The sequence below is a fragment of the Eurypyga helias genome, unplaced genomic scaffold, assembly GCF_000690775.1.
Source record: "Eurypyga helias isolate BGI_N326 unplaced genomic scaffold, ASM69077v1 scaffold12344, whole genome shotgun sequence".
Classification (NCBI taxonomy): Eukaryota; Metazoa; Chordata; class Aves; order Eurypygiformes; family Eurypygidae; genus Eurypyga; species Eurypyga helias.
In genome coordinates, this window is record NW_010246908.1 from 10,661 (window position 1) to 35,948 (window position 25,288).

At 37.7% G+C, this 25,288-nt stretch overlaps 1 protein-coding gene across 1 annotated transcript in view; it reads left to right on the top strand.

The window, feature by feature from the left end:
• Positions 1-3,366: 3,366 nt before the first annotated feature.
• ATRNL1 (attractin-like 1) overlaps positions 3,367-25,288 on the top strand; it is a gene marked incomplete at its 3' end in the record, with an annotated part of 77,419 nt that continues 55,497 nt past the window's right edge. Inside the window, exons 1-7 of the mRNA XM_010150575.1 lie at positions 3,367-3,440; positions 4,279-4,362; positions 6,449-6,562; positions 7,823-7,951; positions 11,159-11,367; positions 23,616-23,790; positions 24,944-25,031. Of these exons, the coding sequence (XP_010148877.1) occupies positions 3,367-3,440; positions 4,279-4,362; positions 6,449-6,562; positions 7,823-7,951; positions 11,159-11,367; positions 23,616-23,790; positions 24,944-25,031 (873 nt within the window). The remainder of the gene's footprint in view (positions 3,441-4,278; positions 4,363-6,448; positions 6,563-7,822; positions 7,952-11,158; positions 11,368-23,615; positions 23,791-24,943; positions 25,032-25,288) is intronic.

A 25,288-nucleotide genomic window follows, 5' to 3' on the forward strand; every position in this document is an offset into this window, starting at 1 on the left:
GAAAGTAGTGCTGCTTAGCTTTGTGTTATTTATGGGTTTTGGGATTTGATAATGTTTGGAAAGAATAACAATACAGAAAAGTTTTTGGAATGACTTAAGAAATTTTAAGTAATACCCCTCTGTCTTGCTATGTGTTCATTTTAAACAGACCAGCCCCTTTATCTTACCGTTTTCCAGAACCATTATTACAAAGCAGTGTCATGCTCTTATTTATTCTTTACTTTGTTCAACAAACTGCAATAGCTGTTTCAAAGGCTATCTACTCTTCTGAAAGAACCTATTTATCAAAAAATTATCAGCTTGGGTAAAAAGTGAAATTGTTTGCACTTTACTGGTGCCAAAGAGCTGATCCAATAAAAACAACTCTTGTAAGTCACCTCCACTGGATTATACAGCTAGTAAGAAGGCAGTGGTCATGGCTGCAGATTAATACTTGTGGTATTTTACACTTCTTGCAGCCAAATAAATGTTCTGTGGCTTGTTATATAAGACTTTATATCTGTATATAAACCATATGACAGCACTAAAATTATTTTGATTGGAATTTTATGCATCACTGCCTCTTTATCAAAAAAAAAATTAATGTCTTCAATCTAGCACACAGACAGGATTTTCTCCTGTAATCAGCTTTGCTAAGGTTCTGCTAGGGGCCAAGCACCAATATTAGCTTGATTTCACTATCAGTGATGTGTGACTTAGACTGCTAAGTTATAGGTTGATATTATGTTCATCATTGTCCGAGCAGTGTGATTAATATATAAAGAAGCCAGAAATAACCCTGAAAAATCTGTTTCTCGTGTATATAAACATGAAAGTATACCTTTAGGTAAAGTTAGTATTTCTCAACAAAAGAATAATATAAACAAACTGCATGTGTCTTGTGCTTCTTCAAGCAAAAGTATTCCATGGCTAGGCACTGAGCAGAATCATAGTCATAGAATGGTTTAGGTGGGAAGGGACCTTAAAGACCAGCTAGTCCCAAACCCCTGCCATGGGCAGGGACACTTTCCACTAGCCCAGGTTGCTCCAAGCCTCATCCAGCCTGGCCTTGAACACTCCCAGGGATGGGGCATCCACAGCTTCTCTGGGCAACCTGTCCCAGTGCCTCCCCACCCTCTCCAGGAAGAACTTCTTCCTCATATCCAATCTAAACCTCCCTACTTTCAATTTAAACCCGTTACCCCTTGTCCTGTCACTACAGGCCCTTGTAAAAAGTCCCCCTCCTTATAGGCCCTCTTCAGGTATTGGAAGGCTGCCAGCGCACACTGCCGGCTCTTGTTCAGCTTTTCATCCGTGGTTACTCCCAAGTCCTTCTCAGGGCTGTTCTCAATCTCTTCCCTGCTGTGCCTGTACTTGTGCTTGGGATTGCCCCAACCCAGGTGTAGGACCTTGCACTTGGCCTTGTTGAACTCCATGAGGTTGGCAGTGGCCCCCCTCTCCAGCCTGTCCAGGTCCCTCTGGATGGCATCCCTTCCCTCCAGCGTGTCGACCGCACCACACAGCTTGGTGTCATCAGCAAACTTGCTGCGGGTGCACTCAATGCCGTCATCCATGTCACTGACAAAGATGTTAAATGGCACTGGAACCAGTACTCATCCCTGGGGAACGCCGCTCGTCAGACATCGAGCTGTTGACCACAATGCTCTGAGTGCGACCCTCCCTCCAGGTTCACATGGGAACCTCTGGCAGGAGCATGGTTAGCCTTTCCCCGTGGCCATTGCTGTGGCTTCTCCCGTATGCAGCAAGGGAGGAGTGTGAGTTACCGGCTGGGCCTCATCGTTCACTGCTTTGCTTACGAGCTGTACCACATCTGTATAACGCTTACCAGGAACCATTGCTTTTTGGGGGTGGTGTTCTGCAGCGTTCAGACCAGCTTGATGTATTGGGTTATTTTCTCTCTGCTGTTGGCTGACTGAAGTATATGGTGGTGGTTGGTTTTGTGGTGCTTTTTTTTTTTTTTTTCCCCCCCTTCTCCCAGCCTGTTGCTCATGTTGCCAGGTGTTTTCTGCTTTTGTTTTTATTCAGAAACATAAAATACATTATCAACACTGCTTTTATGCCTTGAAACTGTTTTGAAGTACAATTATTTGGACAGCTCGTCATATTAGAGAGCTTTGTCCTATTTCGTCAAAAGGAAAGTGAGGGTAAAAAAAGATCCTCATTGAAACCACCAGGGATTTGAATAGTGTCTTACAGTGCGCCTCACAAACTGAAGCTAGTTCTTACAGAACAGATGAAGGAACTTGTTTAAAAACCTAAGAGTTTGCAGACTTCATCTCATAAATTCTTCTTTCTTGCTTTATTTCCTTCCCACGTGTTTATGTTTGGAATTACAGACCTCTGTTAATATGTATGCAATTAGCGTTTGATATGAATTGCAATGTAAATAATTTGCAATGGATGTGGTAGTGGATAGTTTTCAAACTGGTGTACACAGTTTCAAAGAGACCAGGATATCAGATACTGAATTCATATTTAGCTATACTCCTGGTGAGAAGATTTAGCTGTCACTTGGTCAGCTTGATCAGCATTGCATTTGGACTTACACCTAGTATGTTAATTTGTTAAAAAAACTGAAACAAAACAGAAAAACTCCTTCATTTTTGTTACTTATTCAATGAAACTTTCTCTTATTATCTTTCCACACTGTACTGAAATAAATTAGTATTTCTGTGTATGTATCTGTATTCATTGTCATCGTTGTAACATTTTGAAGAGTAGGATGGTAAGTTTTGCCAGTAGAATAAAGCTACCAGTGGTGTTTGTTAAGGCTGGAACTATAGAAGATAATCAGAAAAGATGCAGAAAATTAGGTAAACAGTGAAGTCAGACTGTGCTGAAGATACTTGGCTCTTTCAGAAAGCTTTTATGGTAATAGATTATTGAATTTCATCTGCTATTTTATCACTCTATATAGATTAATGTGAAGTAATGTATATGAATGGAGGAAGAAGCTTCTATTTCTACATTAATTTCTATAGGTAATGAATCTTGCACTATCTATTATTACTCAGAAAAAAGGTAGAGCAGCTAGCTGTGTTGAAAATGTCAGCTTAGTAGCACTGTTGAAAGAGCAAATAACATGTTAGGATGGGAATAGAGAACAAAGCAGAAATTATTATTTCTCTGCTCTACAGATTCATGGTTCACTTGCATCTTGAATACAATATGCTGATCTGTGTTGCATCTCAGAAAGGGAATAGGAGACTAGAAAGATATATTAAGTAAAGACACAGAAAATGATCAAACTTTGTTATTCCATATGAGAAACAGCTAAGTGAGCAAGGATTTCTCAGATTGCAAAAGGGACAGTGGAGAGAAGTGAGGGAAACAACACAGATCATAACATTTTGAGTGGGATAAAGCATGTATACAAGGTGCTGTTGTTCATCACCTCAGCCAGTACAAGACCTAAGAACGTCAGATGAAATTGCCAAGAGGTAGGCTGAGGACAGAAACGGTTGAGATCATTCCTGCAGGATGTTCTAGATGCTACAAGTTTACATGGGTTTACACAGCAAACTCCTAGGAGAGACACTGTGCCTTGGTATTGGTTTTGGGTTAATCTCTGGCTGAGAACATTCCTGGGCGGCAAGTTGTTGAAGGTGGTGTAACGTAGTGGGGAGTTTCTGTAGGGATTTAAATCCCTTCCTGAGTATACACTGTAGGCCACTGGCAGAGACAGAGTACTGGGTTATGATGGCCTTTTGGTCTGACCTTTTATAGCTGTTTGTATGCATTTTATTTATTTTATGTATAGTCTGGTATTGTTTTGCTTTTCCATGTCTCATCATGGACCAGGAAGAGAAGGCCAGGCTGGCAGATGTGCTTATTTAAATGTATCTCTTCATTTCTTTCAGTCTAGAACAGTTTTCCCACTGCTGCTCTGGTCTAACTTAAGAAGTAAGATGTAAGACAATGGTAAAAAAAACAAGCAAAGCAAACCAAAGTACTCTGAAACAAACCCCCCTTTACATTGGCTTGGATCCATTTAATGTGAAGGATAATTTAAATTATATACAGTATTTGCTTGCTATTGAACTAGAAAAATTACAAGCCTTGTGGTTGACTAGGGGAAGAAAGCAAATCAATGATATAGAATAATCAGAATTTTAGTTTTTGTGAGTGAAAATAATGTGACAAGAAATGTGAAGAGAGACTCAAGTCTTCCCCCAGCCCAATTTTCTTTCCATCCAGAAAGAATCTGTTGGCATTTTGATCCTGTCTGTTTTGTTGTGTTGTCTCTGCTTTATTACAGCACTGTTTTTTCTTTTGTAGGTTGACAGAACCTTCTGGATATTTAACAGATGGACCAATAAATTATAAATATAAAACTAAATGTACATGGTTAATTGAAGGATAGTAAGTATTTATTTTCATAGCTTAAGTTTTCTGACACTTTGGTGTGTCTTCTAGAGATCCAAAGAACTCCTCAAGTAGGAACCGCACCTGGATACAATATAAACAGTTCTGGGCTTTTATGTTTTGGTTTTGTTTAAATATTATACTTAAGACTTAAAAAAAAAAAAAAAAAAAACCAACAAAAAAACCACCCAAAAACCCCCAAAAACCAAACACAAAAAACCCCAAAACCAAACCAAAAAAAACCCACCTTGTAGTAGGATTTTCAGGATTGCTCAGGGTTGGCCAAATTCCGATGTCAGCCAAACTTTGCCAGCAATGTGAATGGGAACGGAACTTGGCCAATGCTGCAAGCTCTCAGAACCGTGTAATAAATTTGTTGCCTGTTTGAATACCTTCACAGAAGGTATGTGATTACAGAATCCTATTATTTAACTCATTGTCTTACTCTGCACTGATAAATCAGCAGTGGCTTCAAGTACACAATGCTTTCTGTCTAATGGTAATTATTTAGTTACATGTTGTTCAAAAGTTAGTGCTTCTATGAAGTGTTTGGTTTTGTATCCTGGTTTTTCTTTATGTACTTCATTCTAAAATCGTTTTGTGCCCATAGTTTATACAGCTTAGATGTCTAGTCTGTTGCTAATTTTTCAGTTATGCAGCACAGAAACACATGGACATACACAAAGAAATAAGGAGACAGACACACTAATATGGCTGTTAATGTCACAAATTTATTAAATTTCAGTGGGACCTAGTCTATGGGTCAGGATTTTGCCAGAGAATTTAGTTAGGTCTGTTATTCTGACCTTCTAGAAAAAAACTACTCTCTTCTGTATTTCCGTATTGTCATAATCTCAGTTACCTTAGATGTCTGCTGTGTTGCTGCAGTTCAGAAGTGATCTCTCGCATCTAATTTTGGTCTGCTTATGTACAGATAGTAATCTAAACACAACAACAGTGAAGTTATGGGTAGTTTGCAAAAGCATTCAAGTATGAAGCTTCAATATCCAGGTGACTAGACTATAGCTGAATATCTTTCTGACATAGCTACCCTTCTCTTTTCACCCAAGCCAGCTCAGGAATATTTGCACTGCACTACACTGTGCTAAAGTGGAAACATGCCTCAGGACTGACTGTGTACGAACTGCTTTGAAGTCAAGTCTTTGCTGTGTTCCTCCCCTTTGCAGGAGATTGTAAAGTGCGTAGCTGGAGGAAACAATATGCTGCACAGCATGTGGAAGAGTAACGCAGCACTGTAACGTAGTGCAAAATGTCAACACACAAGCAAGTCACATATGTATAAAGTAACTCTTTTAAAAAATGAACAAAGAGCTCTCTCCAAATGATCTCTTGCACAGAAAAAACCCATATGTTTTCCAAACTGACAAACTGTACTCATGCCTGTCAGTGGGGGGGAAAAAGTAAAATTAAATACAAGAAAATTATCAGTATTGTTGCGTGGAATATATTTAGGAATCTGCTAATTTTGTCATATGAGAAAATTCCCCTTTCAGAAATCTTACATTCCCCATCTGGATCTCTACAAAAAACGGTGAAATGTGACTCCCAGGTGTCAGATGGGGAGGGGGGGAGGGGCAAGAACAACAACAAGAGCAATATCTTGCACTAATGTTACTTGCTATTTTAAATTTGTGGTTTAAGATTTTTATTTTTGATAACTAGTATAATACTGAAATGAGGATGTGTAGGTGGTCTTGTCTTGAAAGACTCTTTAAAACTCATCCTCCTGACACTGTAAAATAAAGTTAGTATATTAAAATGGAATATTTTAATTGCTCTAAATTAGTGGTTCTGAATACTGATAAAAGCCAGTGAACTTAAGTCTCTTGTTAACTTCAGGGATTATTAAACTTGGACTAAAGATTGTATTTTTAAAGTTTTCTAAGATAAAGTGAAATATTTGTTTCCTTTTTAAAAAAAAATTAACTCTCTGAAATGCTTATTTAGTACTCAAAATGTTTAATAGAGTATGCTGGCATGATCAGTTTTGTTGTAAGTTGTCTTATGGAATCAGTACTTCTGTACATAATGTTTTACATCAATGTGTGGTTTTTTTTTCCAGCCCAAATGCAATACTAAGATTAAGATTTAATCACTTTGCCACAGAATGTAGTTGGGATCATATGTATGTATATGATGGAGATTCAATATATGCACCTTTAATAGCTGTATTTAGGTGAGTGTATTTATTAGCCTTTCAGTCATGTAGTAGTCATGTATGGACATTTTTAGTTTGCAGGGGAAAACATAACATTACTTTTGTTAAATAGCTTGCTTTCTTTTGTTAATATCTGGGGGCATGTATGTAAAATTGTGTTAGAACAGTTGTAAACCACTACTTTTTTGGTTATGTGATCATAGCAGAAATCCGTTCTGTGGGTTGTACTTAATGCTGACATTGCAAGGAGTGTTAACGCTCGTAGACAGGCAACCAGAAATGTGTTTTCCAGTAGGCTTCCAATAGTGACGCCTGAGTTAGAATGTGCATTAAATGTGTCACTTCATGATCCTACTTAAGGAAAAATCGCAATCTGTGACTCAGGCAATGTTGCACTATGTGTAAGTTATGCCTTCTATTTTTTTTTTTCTGCAGAATAAGTAGAATTGTTCAGGGCACTTGATACAAAGGTTATCTTAAGCACTAATTTTTTAAGATGTTTCCTTAGATTACTGGGCATCATTGTGGCTAAGTCATAGTGGGTAAAATTACCAAATGGTTCTAAGTCCTGGAGAAGAGCTCAAGTTTGCTATCAACCTAAAAGATGGAATTTATTTCCTTTTTGTTATATTACTAGCTTATGAGAACTGCTACACAACTGAATCTTTCTTGAGGTTAATATTTGTTATCTAGAATCATAATATTACTTTGTGACAAGGTTTAGAAATAAACGTAAAATCAACAACAATAAACAACGAACAGTAAAGACTAATTCTTTGCCTTTCAAATGACCATAAAGTGTTGCGGTAAAGAATTAGGTCCATGCACACATTTTCTATGTATCCAAGAGAGAAAAATCCGGGCATATGGGCACATGAATGATAACACTTCTTTTCTACATTCCTGGACTCTACAGAAATTTTTCAGTTCGATTATTCCTACCCTTCCATTACAATTTTGGGAAACATGCCAGGAAGAATATGGTATGTGTGTGGGCTATAGTTTATTTAAGACAAGACACAGGATGCTAATCCTTTGAAGTCAGTGCAAGGGAGGAGGAGGTTTTTTGTTTTGTTTTCTTGGAAACTATACCTTACCTTGGAGAAGCATGGAGAAGTTTTTTATATAAAGTTTATACTTTGTTTTTTAAAAAGTTTTTAATGAGATTTCTGAGTTATTTTGTTGTATAATTAATAACCAGAATAACTAACTCTCTTTCCTTCCCCCTTTCTCCCTCCCAAGACTGATTAAACACATTATTCTCACTTTCTTTTCCAGTGGTCTAATAGTCCCTGAAGTGCGTGGAAATGAAACTGTTCCTGAAGTAGTTACTACATCTGGGTATGCATTGCTACACTTTTTTAGTGATGCTGCTTATAACCTAACTGGATTTAACATTTTTTATTCGTAAGTATTTTTTCATAAGTAATTACTTTGTTAATTAGCCCATCATTCCTTTCAGGAGAATGGCAAACTCAGGGAAGGTGTTCATCTATTGATTTTACTGTTTGTGTAAAGTTATACTTTGTGGTATGTTTCTAAAACCAGGGAGCTGGGGTGTAATGAGTTGTCATCATGTTACCAGTTAAAAAAAGCCACCCAACTGAAAAAAAAAACCACCAACCCCAAACAAAAAAACCCACAAGAAACCCAAAAAAACCCCATGGGATAAAGTATATTGTGCTCAGTGAAACCACATGGCCATTCCAAGAGTATGTTTTCCTATGCCATATTGAATTAGAATGTAACCCTTCCAGTATCTATCCAACACCTGCAGTTGTCGTGGAATAGGAGAGATTGTATCTGCTGTCATGTCAATTCCTTCTCTTGAACTAGGATCATCTGTTGCTTGATTTTTCTTGCAGAAACTGCTTCTATGTCTTTTGAAACCTTCACTGAAGTCCTACTTTTATTTTTGTGCCAGCTACAAGGGGTTTATTCCATTTCTTTGGGTACTTTCACCTCCTATTGTCCATCTTGGTCTGCATTGTGCCTTCACAGTTCTTATGTGTGCTGTCTTTTAGGTTCTTTGGCAAAATCTAGCCTAATACATCTATTCTTGCTTTCCTCCAGTTTGCTTTTCTGTGTCAGAGGCTCTAAAGATGCACCCAGTTGACCTGAGACTTTTCCTTCTTACATGCACCAGCTGTTGAATGTAAATTCTGACTCTTTTTGGACATAATTAGCACACATGATGTGGTGTCTTTTTATACTGGATGCTTTAGTTCAAGGACAGGGATGACTTGGTCCTGCTGGACCTGTTTCTTCATGTGATAGTTTTCCCATGGTTGAAGTTTTTTTTGTTCCGTTCTTTCAATTCCTTCAGATTCTGAAATCACAGTTTTTGGGATGTGGTGGCCAGCACTGCACTTCAAATGTGGAAGTACCTGTAATATTTTTGTCGTATTCTTGATCAGTTGAAATTCTTGTTTGTGCTTCTGACCGTAGCTTACTCTTGGCAGAGTTCTTTGTTAAATTATCTAAGGAAAGATTGTTTCTGTAATTTGCCCACCTTTTACCACATAATTAATAGCTGTTCAGAGTTTGGGAAACCTCACTACATATGTTGTGTTGCAAGGGGCAGTCTGGAAGACTGGGTATTTTAAAATTTTTTCAGTTGACGTCAGTAAAATGCGATCCCCTGGCAAACTTCTCTGCTGTAATTAGAGACATTTTTCAGTTATCCCTGAAGCTTTTATTGCACTTCTTTTGATTGTCTTGGGAGCAAATGACAGTATGATATGGCATTCTTAAGAAATGAGAGTATGTGCTCTGCATTCTTTTATGACTTGGTGATGTGGTGCGTGCTACATATAATTACCTAATTTTTTGGAAGATTTAAAATAAATGAAAAAACCATGCCAGTTTTTAATTCCATTACACACAGAACTCGCCAATTTTCTGTGTCTTTTAGTGCAGTGGATACTTTTTTTTTATGAGCCTACAGTAACTTTTTATGCTAAAAGAAGTAGCTACTATTGTTTTTTATGGTTGCATTAATTTTTTTTCTGTCGCTGATCTCTTGCACTCTTTCTCTGACTATCTTTTTTCCTTTTTGACTTCATCTTTGACTTTGTCTTGTCTCGTGTTCCTTTGTTTAGGGGAAGACAGAAGCGCAGCATCTGTGACTAAAATGCCATGACAGCTGCAGGCAACAATAGTTACTCCAAAAATCTGAGTAAATTTTGTGTTCCTTGGAGTTAGGCGACCTACTTCCAACTGTGCTGATGCAGGTTTTCCCATTCTGTTTGAACCCTTAATGAGCCCGTTGGAGTGGGAATATGTCTACTTTTAAACGGCGATCTCTATTGCTGGGAAGACTTAACTGTTCACTTTCCTGGAGAAGAGACTCCCAGTGAAGTCAGGGGGAGAGGTTCCTCACAGCCTTGGCATACAGCAGTTCGTGCCAGCAGTGCTTTTAATGCTGTGTGCGTGCTAGGCAATACCCCCAGGACATTTGTTAGTTCAGAAGTGGGTTAATTTGGGTTTTTTATCTGTAGTGTAACAGAATCAGTCCTCTGAGGTGTGAGTCTAAAAAATGAAAGGACATCTCCTGGCTCTCTTACCACAGCTACACTTGGCCAAAGGCCAGCCTTGAACAAGTCTTCCCTGACCTTTTCAGCTCTTTCGTTGGTAAGAGCACAGGGGGCTGTGAACGGTGTCCAGCTCTCACGTCTAAGGGAAGCAGTCTGCATTATAATCATCAGGGGTTTGTAGCAACTGTTTATTCTGAGTCTCAACCCATCCCTTTGCTGTGTGTCATCAGGAAAGATTTCAGACACTTCCTCAGGCACATACTGCTTGAGAGCAATACTCTGTGGAAACTCTTGGCCGCACATCCTTCAGCGTCCTCCATCCCTCCTTGTCTCCAAGGAATTGCCTGCATTTCTGGAGCCACTTTGCATAATTCTGCAGTCCAGTTGCCTGTGATCTCAGTGTTTAGTAGGGTGTGTCACAGAAATGTTCATGCCTATAACAGTCACAGACTTCTTCCAGCCTATCTGCCCTCCTTTGCATCTCTGACTATGAAGTTAGGGAGGCAAGGCTAAAGTGCCTCTGTTATTCAGGTTTTAAAGCATGAAGTGCTGCCTGTAAGTAGTTTCAGGATATTAGCCTTTTTGTATTTTTCCTTGCTTGATTTTTACCAGTCTTACTCTCCTTAGATGTTACACGTACTGTTTTATAGCATGGACCAAAGCCACTTGGGAAAACCCTTTAACTGTATGATGGAGAGTTTAAGGGTTACTGCTCACAGTCATTTCCAGCGTGGATGTTCCTAGAGATAATAAGCATTTGAAGGGACTGACTAGAGTACTTATACTCAGACATAGGAAAAAATAGATGGTGATCTGTCCAGGCAGGGCCTGTTCTTCTGCTTAATGTCAAAGTACAAGATGTTTATGATCCTGACTGCATCACAGACTTTGTATGTAACCTGGGTGAACCCACTTGCCTGTAAAATCATAATTTAAGTTGTGTTTTATCAGTACATTGAAATTTTTCAGGAAATACAAAAGTACTTTGTCTAAGAAATACTGTTGGAATAGTGTCAGGTAAAACCACTGTCTTCAACTCTTGGCTTGTCATTTCCCTTATTTTACCTATTTTTTTCAGAATTAATTCCTGTCCTAATAACTGCTCAGAACATGGAAAGTGCACAACCAGTGTGTCTGTACCAAGCCGGGTATACTGTGAGTGTGACAAGTATTGGAAGGGAGAAGCCTGTGATATTCCATATTGTAAAGCCAACTGTGGCAGTCCAGATCATGGGTACTGTGATTTGACAGGCGAGAAGCTGTGTGTTTGCAATGATAGCTGGCAAGGTAAGGTTCTGTTCTTTGGAATCAAGTTCACCTTGGAAAAAGAACTGTTTTTAATGCATCTGATCTAGTATGCAAATTAGCATCTTTAAAGAATAAGGATAAATGAAAAAATGAGTTCTGGAGTAAGTTTTCATGTGGACCTAGATGTGTGCAATGACATAAGGTTCACAGCTTTGATATTTTCTGTCTGAAGATACTGTGGAGATGTTGGACCCAAATTTTCTTGTGGTAAGCGTTTTTCTTTTTGGATCACTGATTTGGGAAAAAAAAAAAGAAAAGGCAGTAATTACTCAAGAGTTGTGAGCACTTCTGAAGGCAAAGTTCCTCCGTAGCCTAATTTCCTATTTATTAACTTTTTTAATGTCTGGATAGATTTGATCTTCTTCCCCTCTTGCTTGATGTCACATCATCACATAGTGTTTTTAGTGCTTCATGAAGTGACTCTTCACTCTCTGGGGTATGTAGTGTCTGTATAGGCTCTCAGAGAAAAGAAGGTGACCTGTATTGTTATGGTGGTACAAGAATGTGTACGTGGACACGTGCTGTGGAGTAATGGATGAACTGTAAGCGCGTGCAGTTTTACTCCCAGTATCATAAATAATTGTTTCTTATTAAAGGTTAATTATTTAAGAACCTAAGTGTTTAATTCACTTACTGTAATTATGGTAGATGTTTGTGTGTTTTTTTTAAGTCCTTCACTATTCCTATTAAGTCTCCATTGGATTAGGTTGCTATTCATTGAAATTGCCTTTCTTCTCTTAAAAGAAATGTTAAAATACCTCCAGATGACTTAGCTGATATGCCCTCTTCTCATTACTTCCTGCCTTTACTTGTGTTTTATTGCTGATTTTTTTCGCATGTCAGAGGAAATTACTTTTTGACCACTATTAGTTGTCACACCCATTAGACCAAAGACACCATGAGATTTAATACATTTCTCTTCTTAATAATTAATGAAGTCGTTCATTAAAAGGCAGTCAGTGTACCCACAGAAAGGAAGTGGGTTAGCAATATGGTCATTGAATGGAAACAGGGCAGACTTGTTACTGAGCCCTCCAGAACCTTTCATGATTGTAGTGCACAAAAAATAGATCCTGAAAGCTTAATCTCTGTAAGGAAGTTGTGAACAGGACTTGCAGCAAGATTATCACCCTTTTATTTATGCATTGATTCTTTGCAGTTTCAGATTGCTGTGTACAAAATGGGGAAAAATCCGAAATCTTTTGAAATACTTTTAGGGCTACTTCTTTATTTACACTGCTGTCATCTTCCTTACAAGTTTTTAGCACAAAATTCTAACTTTCACTGTTAGTACCTTCTTTTCATCTAGTATTTCTGTGCATACTAGCTTCCTAGTCTTTCCTACAGGGAGTAGGATTATAACTTGCTTAGTTGTTGCTTGGGTTTTCATGACATTTCCATAGTTTTCAATTTTTTTTTTTTTGTTGTGTGCCTGATGAGCTGGCTTGTATACATAATTGTTTTTGTTCCTTAGGAAAGACAAACCAATACCAAACTTTCCTTAAGCTTTCTGAGAGGCTACTTGCTTCTCTGTTCTATTTACTTATTTGTGTCTCTAAACTCTCTTTACAGTTTCTACACTGACAATATCTTGGTGTAGGTTATTTGCTGGAACCATCAATATTTCTACTTACCTTACTGTTCTTGCTGTCTGCCAAGTTTTTCTTGTGTTTGGCAATTCAAACCAACTGGCTAAATTAGTGTCTTATTTTCTATGTTTTTGACGAGGATTTTATTTTTTTTTTCTGAGTGTGTTTAGTCCCTATATTAAAAAAAAAAATAATCGTTGTACTGCATTGATTGAGATGTACAATAAACAAAATCCATGGTTCAGAATGTAAAAAAGGTATTTAATGTTTTACAACACATGGAGTTTCTTTCTTTTACAATGGTGACATCTTGTGGATGCTCTGGAAGGAGCATCTCTGAAGAAAATTTCACATGAAAACAAGTAGTCTGAGTAGAGCCCTGTTGTTTGGGATAGAATAATTACTTTGAGTAAGAAATAGGGTCCTCTCATTAGGTACATACACTGGAAGAAGAATGTTGTAGATGTCTGCAGTTAGCTGCTAGTCGTACAAACACAGAATAATGTCATGGAGATTAAAACTTTTAGGCTTGGAAAGCAAGTAATTTAATAATAGTTTTAGCAAAAAGTTAACTTGTACAAAAAGGTGCTTGTTGAATGTGTTCCTTGTTAAAAGGATTATTTTTCATAATGCTGATGATGTTTAATAATGTTAAGTATCGCTGAGGTGGTTGGTCTCAGAAGTACATACAGGAAGAAAATTTAGTATTTACTTGAATCTGGTTAATTTAAATTATTCAGGCAACATAAAGCTGAAGTTTTTCCTGAAGATTGATTCTTTTTGTGAGTACTACACCGTATTACACTGTCCAATTACTGTCTAATCTGTCTTGGTATTCTAAAGCAGAATGAGTCAATGCGTGCTGATACAGGCTGTGGATGTAACTCTTGGAGAGGGGAAAACACGTCTTAAAAACTATGATCTTGCTCCCTTTTTCTTTGCTAGGCACAGATAAAAAAGAAATGGGGACTTGGCTGAGGCAAAAGACTAATTGCAGGCAGCACTATCTGACCTGTTTAAGAAGTTGAAGAGAAGGTTTATAGAAGGATGGTAACTTTTGCTGAATATATGTTTACAGCCAGCAAATTCTCTCTGGTACAAGGAACACTGTGTTACACTATCTCAGGCTGTAAATGAGCAGAAGAGATTTCAAAACATTTAACTTCTGTAATGGGCTTAAAAATGCAGGATGACTGTAAGGTTTGTAAATAGTTTCACGTTTTTAAAAGGCACTATCTTTGGACATGCTGAAAATATTGCTAACTACTATGAATGTGTTGTATGCTTCTTGAAAGTAATGTTGCAGGTCTTGTTAATAGAGATATTCCATGATTTCTTCAGGGAACTTGATTTAATACCATACAAAGGAAATAACTATCTTGCCACATCGTAAATAGATTAAAAGCTGTTATACAGAAGGAATTCAAAATACAGGTGCTTGTAAAATACACGGTAGCTGAGCGCTTAATTGGAGAATTTTCCAATGATCAGTTTTTGTCTGTTAAACAACATTTTATAAAAGATCTCTATTATCACATATAATTTTTCCTGATAAAATTTTCAGGTAAGACAATAAGATTCCCTGTGGGGTAAATAAAGATTCCCTGTGGGGTAAATAAAGCAAGATAGTTTCATCTTAGAGAGCTAAAAATCATCCAGTTCAAAGTAATAATTTAGAAAATGGTCTTAATATCACTTAATGTAAAATGATGTAGGAAGAAAGATTGCAGGCGGTATTGGCAAATGAAAGGCTGTCTTAGAAAGATTGTTAAAAGACTTGCAAATCACTATAGGTAATAATTCACATGAGGAATTCTGAGCAAGTGACCCTTTCTCTGAGACAGGCATTTGAGAGAGAACAATGGATTATAGTCCCCAGTTTGGGGATTGGTACTTTAGGGAGGAGTGTAAATAATAGCAAGAACTCAAGTCATGCCACAAAACTGATATGCTTTCTAGGAAACGATCCTGTGATGAGAAGATTAAGGAGTTGGTGGTAACTCTAACTCTTAGTGGGGCTCCTTGCTGATAACTCCTGCACAGGAATGATATCTCCCTGATCCAGTGTGATCTAGGGATGCTCTTGTGTTGGTACTTTTCACACTGGGTGCAAAAAAAGAATAGAGAGTTGAAGACTATTGAATTTAGGAGAAACTCTACTGGTACTTTGGTCATTGAACATCAGTAAAGCAAAGCAAAAAGGGGCTGTAATAGGGAGGAATTACGGGGTGTGTTTACATTAACCTTTAAGAGGACCAGTAAGGCACCTTCAAAGCAGTTCTGATCCCTCATGTGTACTGTGTTTTGGCTTTCTTTGTGAGGTGGTTTGAAAACACAGGACCTGCTTTCCTTTTAGATGAAACTACACCAGACGAGGAGCTCCAGGGTTGCACATAATGCACACCAGCCACAAATGGGCATTCAGTCATGGGGATCGGATCTAGTCCAGAACTTACCACACCAATAAGAAATCGGGTGTGTGTATAGTCAGTTGTTCCTCCCAACAGATTTGCTTCTAGCAGATAGAGATGTAGCAGAAGACCAGATTCTGAAATTAAACTAATTAACTTTGAAATAAGTCTATTAGCAATTCAGGCAGCTTGAATTTTATAACATATCTCCAGAGAAAAATGAACCTTTATGTAAGGAGAAAAGTAAACAATACAAGTATGAAAGGAGTCCTATGTCTCCTGCACTGGTAAAATTCTCTATTTTGCCTGGCTCATTAGTATGGTGGTTATTCTAACAGCATCTTGACTGTGACCAGAACTACTGTGTCAGTGTGTGTCCATACTAGACTTAGGTTTCCTGAAAGGACTACCTGCAGTTGAGTTCGTTCCCACTCCTTCAGTGGAAGGCTTTGAGGTCATACTCTCCTTTGGCCTGCTTTATTCTTCAAAGCTGTGAGTTAACAAAGCTGTGCTTGTGTCGTGGTCGTCTGTTGAAACCGATGGAGAAGGGTTCAGATGTAAGATCAGGCAGTGGCAGTCGGAATGCAGAACTGGAGAGAGCTTGTGACTAGAGGACTGAATTCTGTTATTTTGGCCTGTTGTGCCCAGATGTTCTTGAACAGAAAGCATGCTAGTATGTATTTTCAGAGAAGTGAACCTATGATGTAACATTTGCTATCGGCAAACCTGGTTTTGGAAGGAAAAAAAATAGAAGTGTGATAATCCCCTCCTTCTCTAGATTTTACTTTCCAGGTTTTCTCCTGGGCAAGTATAAATTCAATCAGAAGTAACTGCAGTTTTATGACTGGGAGATGACCTGTTAAATAGATGTGCATTAGTACTACATATGCTCACAGAAACACAAACCCAAGGAATCCTTTCATCCTCAATTTTGAGTAAAAATCCAATTTCTGCACTTTGTATTTGTAAATCTTATTATGTGTGTCATAGAAATGAGAATTGTCTAAGGAAATTATGCGTATACAGAATTCATAGAAAGAAATTGGCTTAACATGAGTTGTTATTTCTTATATACTGGACACAAGTTCTTCAGTTTTATGTTCAGATTGATCTTAATAACATGTCAGGTGTCCTTGGAGAACTTAATGCAATTTATAAACAAAATATAGCTATCATAATTAGAAACCTAGTGTCTGAAAATTCTGTGTGAGGAAAATCAAGTATCCTTATTGCAAAAGAAAGAACAGCACCGTTAAATGAAAAGCCATCTTGAGATTTAAATACCTTTGCGGTGTCAACTGGTGATTAGTGAAAACATGTTTAATAGAATTTATTGGATTCATTTCAATAACTGATTGGCTGTATTAAGTGGTTGGTAATGCTCTCTGTGTGCAATGAGGCTGAGATTTAGGAAGGAAGTCCCCTACCTCTTGTGAGTTTTAATGAAAAATATAATCCATTTAAAATAAATATATGACCTTCTAAATATTTATTTAAAATGCATGTACATAAAATGTAGGAAGGCAACAGAACATGCAAATTCCTGATTAAACTAATGAACAAATGCAATACTATATTTCTTCATTCAACAGAAGAAGGGGATAGATAGTGCTGATCTCCCTGATAAAGGGAAGTTGCTAAATTTAGCTCATTATCTGGAACACCTTTATTTAAGAAGAGAAGAGAGCGAATCAGGCAGCTCAAAACTTAATTTAAGCAGTGTCTAAAGATCCAGATCATAATTTGAGGAAAGGAATAATAATTTAACATATGGTGGGATTGAATAGGGAAACTGTTCAAATGTGGATTTTTCAATGTAGTTCATACTAAAATAATTTGTAAGAAAAATGACAAGAAAATGCAATATATTTTATCTGAAACTCAGCATTTGATGATGGGAAATCACTGAAAATGAAGAAGTCAGGAAATACATAAGGGAATAGTAAGGAGAACACAGCTTGCTAATTGTAAAATATTCAGCATGCCCACTCGCAAGTAACTTGGTACTGATATCTTTCCATACTGCTTAAAGACTGATCATGGGACTGATATTGTTACATGATTTTTATAATCTACTCATAAGACTGCTAATGAAATCTGGTAATACAAAGGTGGGATTTGCTTTAAATATGAAGGAGCACCAGAATATCCTGTTAAAAAAGGGTTAATGTGTGGGGTTTAATTACTTCAGTATAAATTGTAAATTTAATACTCTTAGTCTCTAAATGTAAAATAATTTGTTTTATAATCTGGGTTTGAAGTGTGCAAGGTGACATCAGAGAAAATTTGCTCATCTATCTTCATTAGAATATGAACTAATTTGTATTCTTAATTTTATATACTCTATCAACTGTAGGCTGTAAAGTGCCAAGTGCACTAGCGGGATGATCAGTCACATAATCTACAGTTAAATATATGAAAACATTAGTACTATATTTCATTTTTGTTACTACACTTTCATGATTACAAATTGAGAAGGCTCCGAGGAGACCTCATTGCAGCCTTCCAGTATCTGAAGGGGGCCTACAAGGGTGATGGGAGAGGACTTTTTACAAGAGCCTGTAGTGATAGGACAAGGGGTAATGGGTACAAATTGAAGTCAGGGAGGTTTAGATTAGATATTGGGAAGAAATTCTTCACAGAGAGGGTGGTGGGGCACTGGAACAGGTTGCCCAGAGAAGCTGTGGATGCCCCATCCCTGGAAGTGTCCAAGGCCAGGCTGGAAGAGACTTTGAGCAACCTGGTCTAGTGGAAGGTGTCCCTGCCCATGGCAGGGGGGTTGGAATTGGATGGTCTTTAAGCCCCCTTCCAACCCAAACCAGTCTGTGATTCTATGAAACAGGCTCAGCGATTAGAACTGTTAGGATGGGGGGGCTCCCAAGGTTTGTTTAAACTGGTAAAATGGAGGTTGAGCGGGAATAGTGTTGCTGTCTGTAGACATCTGTGGCTTGTGTAGACTTAAGAGACAGACCAAGTCTTGAAGTCTAGCGATATCAACCCTGGTAGAAGAATTGGGGTAAACTGGCCATCGATACCTCTAGCTTGAAAATTGGAAGGAGGCTTTTGACTCTTCGAGCTGTGAAGCTTTCTAAAAGTTGTTAGCATAGATATTAAAGCTCGATATCCTGCTGGCATTAGCACAGAACCTCAAAATCTCTAATCCAATGGGTACTGTCAGCTACTGTTCAGCTGTGAAGTCCCTGTTTCTTTAGAGAGTAAGAAGCAAATATGGTTTTGATTAATACTAAGATGACAAATCTGATGCAGAGTCTACTAAAGAATACACGTGTGCGCAGTGCCGAAAGGCTGGGGAGGCTTTCCATGCAATGTGGTTCCAGTAGAGGTGGCTGTGGCATCAGGCCTTGCTCTCCTGTGCCAGCCTGGTTGATCTTGAGACCTAAGTCAGACAGTTCGAGGGCTCCGTTGTGTAGCAAGCGCCAGTGGCAGGCAGTGCTGCCCCGTTGGCTTGCCTGATCAGGCTTACCCTGCAGAATCCCCAAGCCCAGATCACACTTGGATGGTCCACTCTTCCTGGATGAGGAAAGAAAAGGGACAGAATAATAGCAACCAGATGGCATTTGAAGAACTGCATCAGCTTGTGTGCGTTGGGATTTCTGTTTCATTCATGGAGGAGGCTGAGTCTTGGCACAGCTTGCTGCCGTGCTGGTTTAGCTGGAGCCCTAGCCAGGATCTCTCTGCCTGCCACTGAGTCTCATTTGGAGCAAGACTGTTTGCAGGAGGGGGGGGTTAATTACATGCCGTATGGACGTTGCAGAGCTGTGCAGTAGCAGTATGGGCATACGTGAGTAGACCTACTATTAGAATGCCTGTGAGCCATTCATGAACAATATTCACCTTTTTGTTTGCTTAGCAACTTTGTATCTAAATCTATCTTAATCTAGCTACTACCTCATCACCGTCCTGTGAGAAAGATGATATACTGCTTGATAAACTTCCAATAGAGTTGTTATTGAAAGCGTATTCAGACATGGTGTCTTTTCTAAAAAATACTTTTCATAATCTCAACTCATTATCATATGAAGATTTTATGGTGTAATTGAGAATAGTAATATTGGGTTTGTGTTTGTGGTGGTTAAAAAACTATGTTAAAGCAATAATTCTCAACCCAAACAAACAGATATCAAACATACAGAATAAATTACCATTACCTTATTTAAATGCTTTGATTGGATTGTATGAAGAACAGGACTGTGACATATGTATTCAACACGTCAATACTTTCGTTTTTGTCTTGTGATCCCAGAGGAAAAGATTAGGGTTGAAGACTGTAGATGATGTTTTCTCATTAGTTGGGAATTGATCTTATGACTTGAACTACTGGAACAGATTGTTACTTTGCCAGTTCATGAAACTCCTCAATAAATAGAAATTAGATTCTTTCTCTTGTGTTGTGTGAGTAAATCGCTTTTTTTTAAACCTATAGAATTTCTTCCTACCTTTGAGGATAATGGAATTGACTTCCAATTCAGGTTTATAAAGTTGTTTACTGTTTTTAAAGCCTTTTTTTTTTTTTCCCCTCTCCTCCAGTGGATTGAGTGACACATTAGGAAGATAAGAAAAAAATCCAATTTTAAATAAATGGAGAAAAATCGTATTTGCATAGAAAATACTAAAACATTTTTTTCATTATCTTTGTTCTGCAGCTGCAGTGCGCTCTGCACAAAAGGCATGTATTTAGTGAATATGATGCTTCTGAAGAGAAAATGTATTTATGCTGAAATAATGGTGATATTTCATGGTATACGTACTTAAGTAGGAAAATCTGTAAATTATATTTATAAGTCCTATGTTTACCTCGCTTTTATAAGGCAATAGCCATGTAAAAGCTCTTTCTCTCTAAATAATGTTTCTGTAGATGTCAGTATTATTCTGTTACTTTGGGTTTTTCAACTATGTATTCCGTTTTTGTACTGGTTAATACATACCATGATAGTCATGAATGTTTGACACTTTGACTGAAGAAGCAGTCCTGGCTATGCAGTCTTACTTGTGTTGGCACAACCACGTGCACGTGGGCAAGGCGAAACATATAAGGGAACACATCCAGATTAAAAGCTAGCCTGGCTAAAAATAAAGGAAAGTTTTAACTTGGATGCATTCCCTCATCTGGTTCATGGTGCAGCCATGTGAAAACTGGTGCCAGTAGTATGATGACTAAAGAGTAATCCTTGAGGGGAGGCCACTCTTCTAGTGACATTGTTAACTGATGTCACTTGAATGCACGTGCACATCATGCACAGGGTATTGATGTGTTCTTTGAAGAAAAAATGCTGCTTCCAAGCTCCTGAGTTCAGGTGAGTCTCCTTAGAATGTGTCTTTCCTCCATGCCAGAGCAAGACCTGAGAACACGGTATTTCTGCTCTCTCGCCTTTCCTGTTGTTCAGTGTAGATCAGCAATGAAGCACTGAGGTTGTAAGAAAGTTACCTGTGGCATTCTTTCAGCCACTGATCTGGTTAATGGTATTGTAAAGATTTTTGCATTGTTCACTATCTGTAAAAAAATTTTTGCTTATCCTCATTTTAATACAGTCAGTGTGATCTAAATATATTTTGGATTTGCTATATGAATTTTTGTGGTTTCCTGTCTCCAGAAATGAAAACCTCAAATCAAATGGCATGCGAGTAGTTCGTGTGTTTTACTCACTACTTGACACTAGGGGGCACTGTTGACCACTACATTTCAGTGCAAGACTGGCAGCAGTAATCAAAGACATAAATGTGTTGTCTGACTGGGGGCACCGTTTTCATAATTCTAAGCTCTTCCTTGATCAAAGAATACTTTATCAATTGTTTATTTTTAAGCACTTTTAGATTCAAATTAAGTCTTTCCTCCAGTGATTTACCAAATCAGAATCTTGCTGAGGTTATGATACTATTACAGTATCTATTATTAATGCTGAAGAAATACTATACTGAATTGTTCATATTCTAATTAGACCTCATTTAAATACCATTAATCTTTTCTGGGTAGAAGGTATAATGAACAATGGGAATTGAGTGTCTCCATCATTTAACGAATAGAAGATACATTGGATACAAGTAGACTTCATTCTTCTATAGACTACTATGAAAAATTGACATCGGGTTAGCTACAGATTATTTCATAGAATCACAGAATGGTTTGAGTTGGAAGGGACCTTAAAGATCATCTAGTCCCACCCCCCCTGCCATGGGCAGGGACCCCTTCCACTAGACCAGGTTGCTCCAAGCCTCATCCAGCCTGGCCTTGAACACTTCCAGGGATGGGGCATCCACAGCTTCTCGGGGCAACCTGTCCCAGTGCCTCACCCCCCTCTCCCTGAAGAACTTCTTCCTGATATCTAATCTAAACCTCCCCACTTTTCAATTTAAACCCGTTACCCCTTGTCCTGTCACTACAGGCCCTTGTAAAAAGTCCCCTCTCCAGCTTTCTTGTAGGCTCCCTTCAGTACTGGAAGGTCTCTCTGGATCCTTCTCCTTTCCAGGCTGAACAAACCCAACTCTCACAACCTGGCCATTGTGTGTAAGAAGTAATTGTAACAAATTGACCAAAGAATGTTAATACACATTGAAAAAACATAATCTTCCCTCACCCAAAGAATATGATGTTTTACATCATGTTCATAATTTTAAATTACTTAATTAGTTTATTTAGTAATCTTCCGCAGCGCTCTCTTCTAAATTCTTGACCAGTCTCTCGTTGACCTGGTGTAAACCTTTGCATCCAGAACATCCTTTGTCAGGGTACCTGCCAAGGAGATCTGACACTTTTTCCATGAAGCACTACCTCCCCTTGTTTGTTTTGAATGTGGCTTCGTCAAGCTGCATTTGATAAATCTCAATTCTTGTATTCAGAGACTGTAGGCTTTTCATATCACCCCCTCTGTGTCCCTTACTATATAGACATTTATTATTCACTTCCAAATTTTCTTTTTTCCAAGTGAAACAGTCCTAGTCAACGTAGTAGTTCCAGTTACAGAGGCCATTCAGTTCCTTTGAACATCCTTATTACTCATCTGTATACAGGCTCCAGCTCTATCTTTTTTTGAGTAGGGCACAAAGGTTTCTTGGTGTAGGCAAACTGCTGGTGTGTACAGCAGGGGTAATGGTGTTCTCTGTTCCTAATACATGATTTGCTTTTTTGACCATTGCTGAATGTTGAGGTGATATTTTCATGACTTACCTGAAGGTGACACTTGACTGCTGATTAGTGATGGGTAATTAAGAGACTATTTTCTTTTTAGTCAATGTAGAACATACCTTACATAGTCTTAAATTTATCTGTGTTGAATTTCATGTGTAGTTTTATTACTCAGCTGATTCCATGATCAGTAATGCTTAAAGTAGAACACGTTGGTGTCCTAAAAATTCAGTTTCCCATCTAGAAATAAAGCTAGTCAGTAATGCTGTGGGGTCACTGACAAGAGGCAAATAGTGCATATGCTGCATTAAAAAAAATATATTTTACCAATGTTCTGAATATATTCAGATTTTAAAGAACAAGATTTTAAATTTCTTCCAACATCTAGAGAATAAACTAATAAGAAAGAGTTCACATTTTGGTTGTTACAGAACAATTGAAAAATAAATGTTTCTGCTCTACATTTTGAACAGTCATATAATTTAAAAATTACATTTTGCTGACTAATCCTTATTTAGGAAAAAACAATTGGCTAAAATATGTTCCAAAAGAATATATGATTGTGGATTTTTCTATATTTGTAGAATCACCTATAAAATTTAATAAAATTTAAATATTCAAAACATTCTTCTTAAAAAGCACTTCACAGTCGATGTTGTAATTTAATTAACTGTGGTTTTATTTGCCATGATATAAGCTCACTGTCTTGTTCAAATGGGGCATAAACTCCTCTCCAGAGGTAACATGCTGTGTATACTGTGCTACTCATTTTAGACTTACACAGCATCCAAAAATGTGATGCTTTATGCCTTACTTTCAGTTTGTGACACTCACAGTATGTTTTCTGAGAAGAATGCTGAAATATATCATTATTATTTCAGCTAATCTAACACTTCCAATTTGACTGATGTCCCTTGTTGTCAGTTTTTTTTCATTGAGCATCTGTTAAACATAAAAGTGTATACTGTATTTTATCAGAATGAGTAATCCTGACATCTGTAATTAAGCCTCCCCTGTTTCTGCGTTATTGGCTTTTACACCCCTGTCTAACAGTTTGTACAAATTGCACATTTGTTTACAAAACAGGTCCAGATTGTTCTTTGAACGTCCCTTCCACAGAGTCTTACTGGATTCTACCAAACGTAAAACCCTTCAGCCCTTCTGTGGGCCGGGCTTCCCATAAGGCAGTCCTACACGGGAAATTTATGTGGGTGATTGGTGGATACACTTTTAACTACAGTTCGTTCCAAATGGTGTTGAAGTAAGTGGTTTCTCCTTTTTCATATCCCTTCTCATGTGGCCTAGGCAAAATAGATCTTACTAGTGAGGTAGCTTCTATCCTGCAATTTAACTGGAAGTTTTGTGTCCTTAGGTTCTTTATTAATAGTGTTACTTTCTGCTTGTGATTTTCTTAGGATTAAAAAAAAGTTAAAATATGGGTAACATCGATCTAGATGTGATACTAATCTGCAATTTCTTCAGTTTTGTGAAACCTGTTGCTCTAATTTGCTGCAAAACGTTAAAAAAAGTTTGTAGTGATAATATAGCAAAGAAATCCACGTGCTGATGTTTTTCGGATAGTACATTGAGAATGCTATTTGCATTATTGAAGTTAATTATAGGAGACTTGTATTTAATGCATGCACTTACCCTGTCGGTGCCCTGCCAGTAGGATTAGGTACGTCATTCACATTTCACTTCATATTTATGACAGTTTGTGTGTGACTTGTATATATGTACAGGCCCTAAATGTGGTAAATGAAAGTAATAGGATATGGTTATTAGTACGTTTATTCTATTTTTGTCTACCTCTTTTTTTTTTCCACACCTTTGCAGTCATCCAAAATAAATCCCATTATCTTTGTTGATTTCCTTTTCTATCTTCTTAGAATTTCTATCTTCTTAGAGTCATCTTCTTATTTTTTGTGTCTTTTCCATCTTGTGTTTTAATCCATTAATGGACTAATTGTTAGTTAGATTTTAATGGAAATAAAAATCAGTCTAACAACTGAGTGATGGGTGCTCAACAACAAGTTTTCAATGTAGTGCAAAAGATTGTTTCACAAGCAGTTTAATTTTTTTGGTGTGTGTGAGTGAATATATCAGTTTGGTTTCTTAACTTTCTTTCAAGTCTGGTGACTTTTAGTTACTGTCCTGTTTTCTGAGGTTGTTGATGGGTACCTGGAAGCTGCTTCTGTTTTCATTGATGAGCATTTTGTACACCCTCACGAGCTCATACACGGCTATGACAGTTAAAAGTGATCATGTTACTGCTGTTAACAAATTACCACGCCAGATAAACAACAGCAACTGATCAAGTGTGCATGCTTTGCAAAACAGAAGTTACTTCAAACATATAAAATTCCCTATTTCTCTGCAGGTAGAAAATGTTTACTTTTCTATTTCTCTTCTAGCTACAATTTGGAAAGCAGTATATGGAATGTAGTACCTGTATCCAAAGGGCCACTCCAGAGATACGGACACACTCTTGCTTTATATCAGGTTGGGACTCTTCAGCATCCTATTTAATTCAGTTCTTTGTGTGTGCAGTTAGTGATCTTAAAAGGTTTCATCATGAACATAGATTTTTGAGGATAATTTAATTTCTAGTCCTTAAGCATTTTGTGTTAGTGTTTTCTTCAGTATTTAGATCTCTTGCACAATCTCTTTTTCCAAAAATTAACTGACCTTAAACCGTCAGAGCTAACCCCACCAATAAAAGGGTCTTTATGTAATTGGAATTGTGGTAGGAGAAGAGC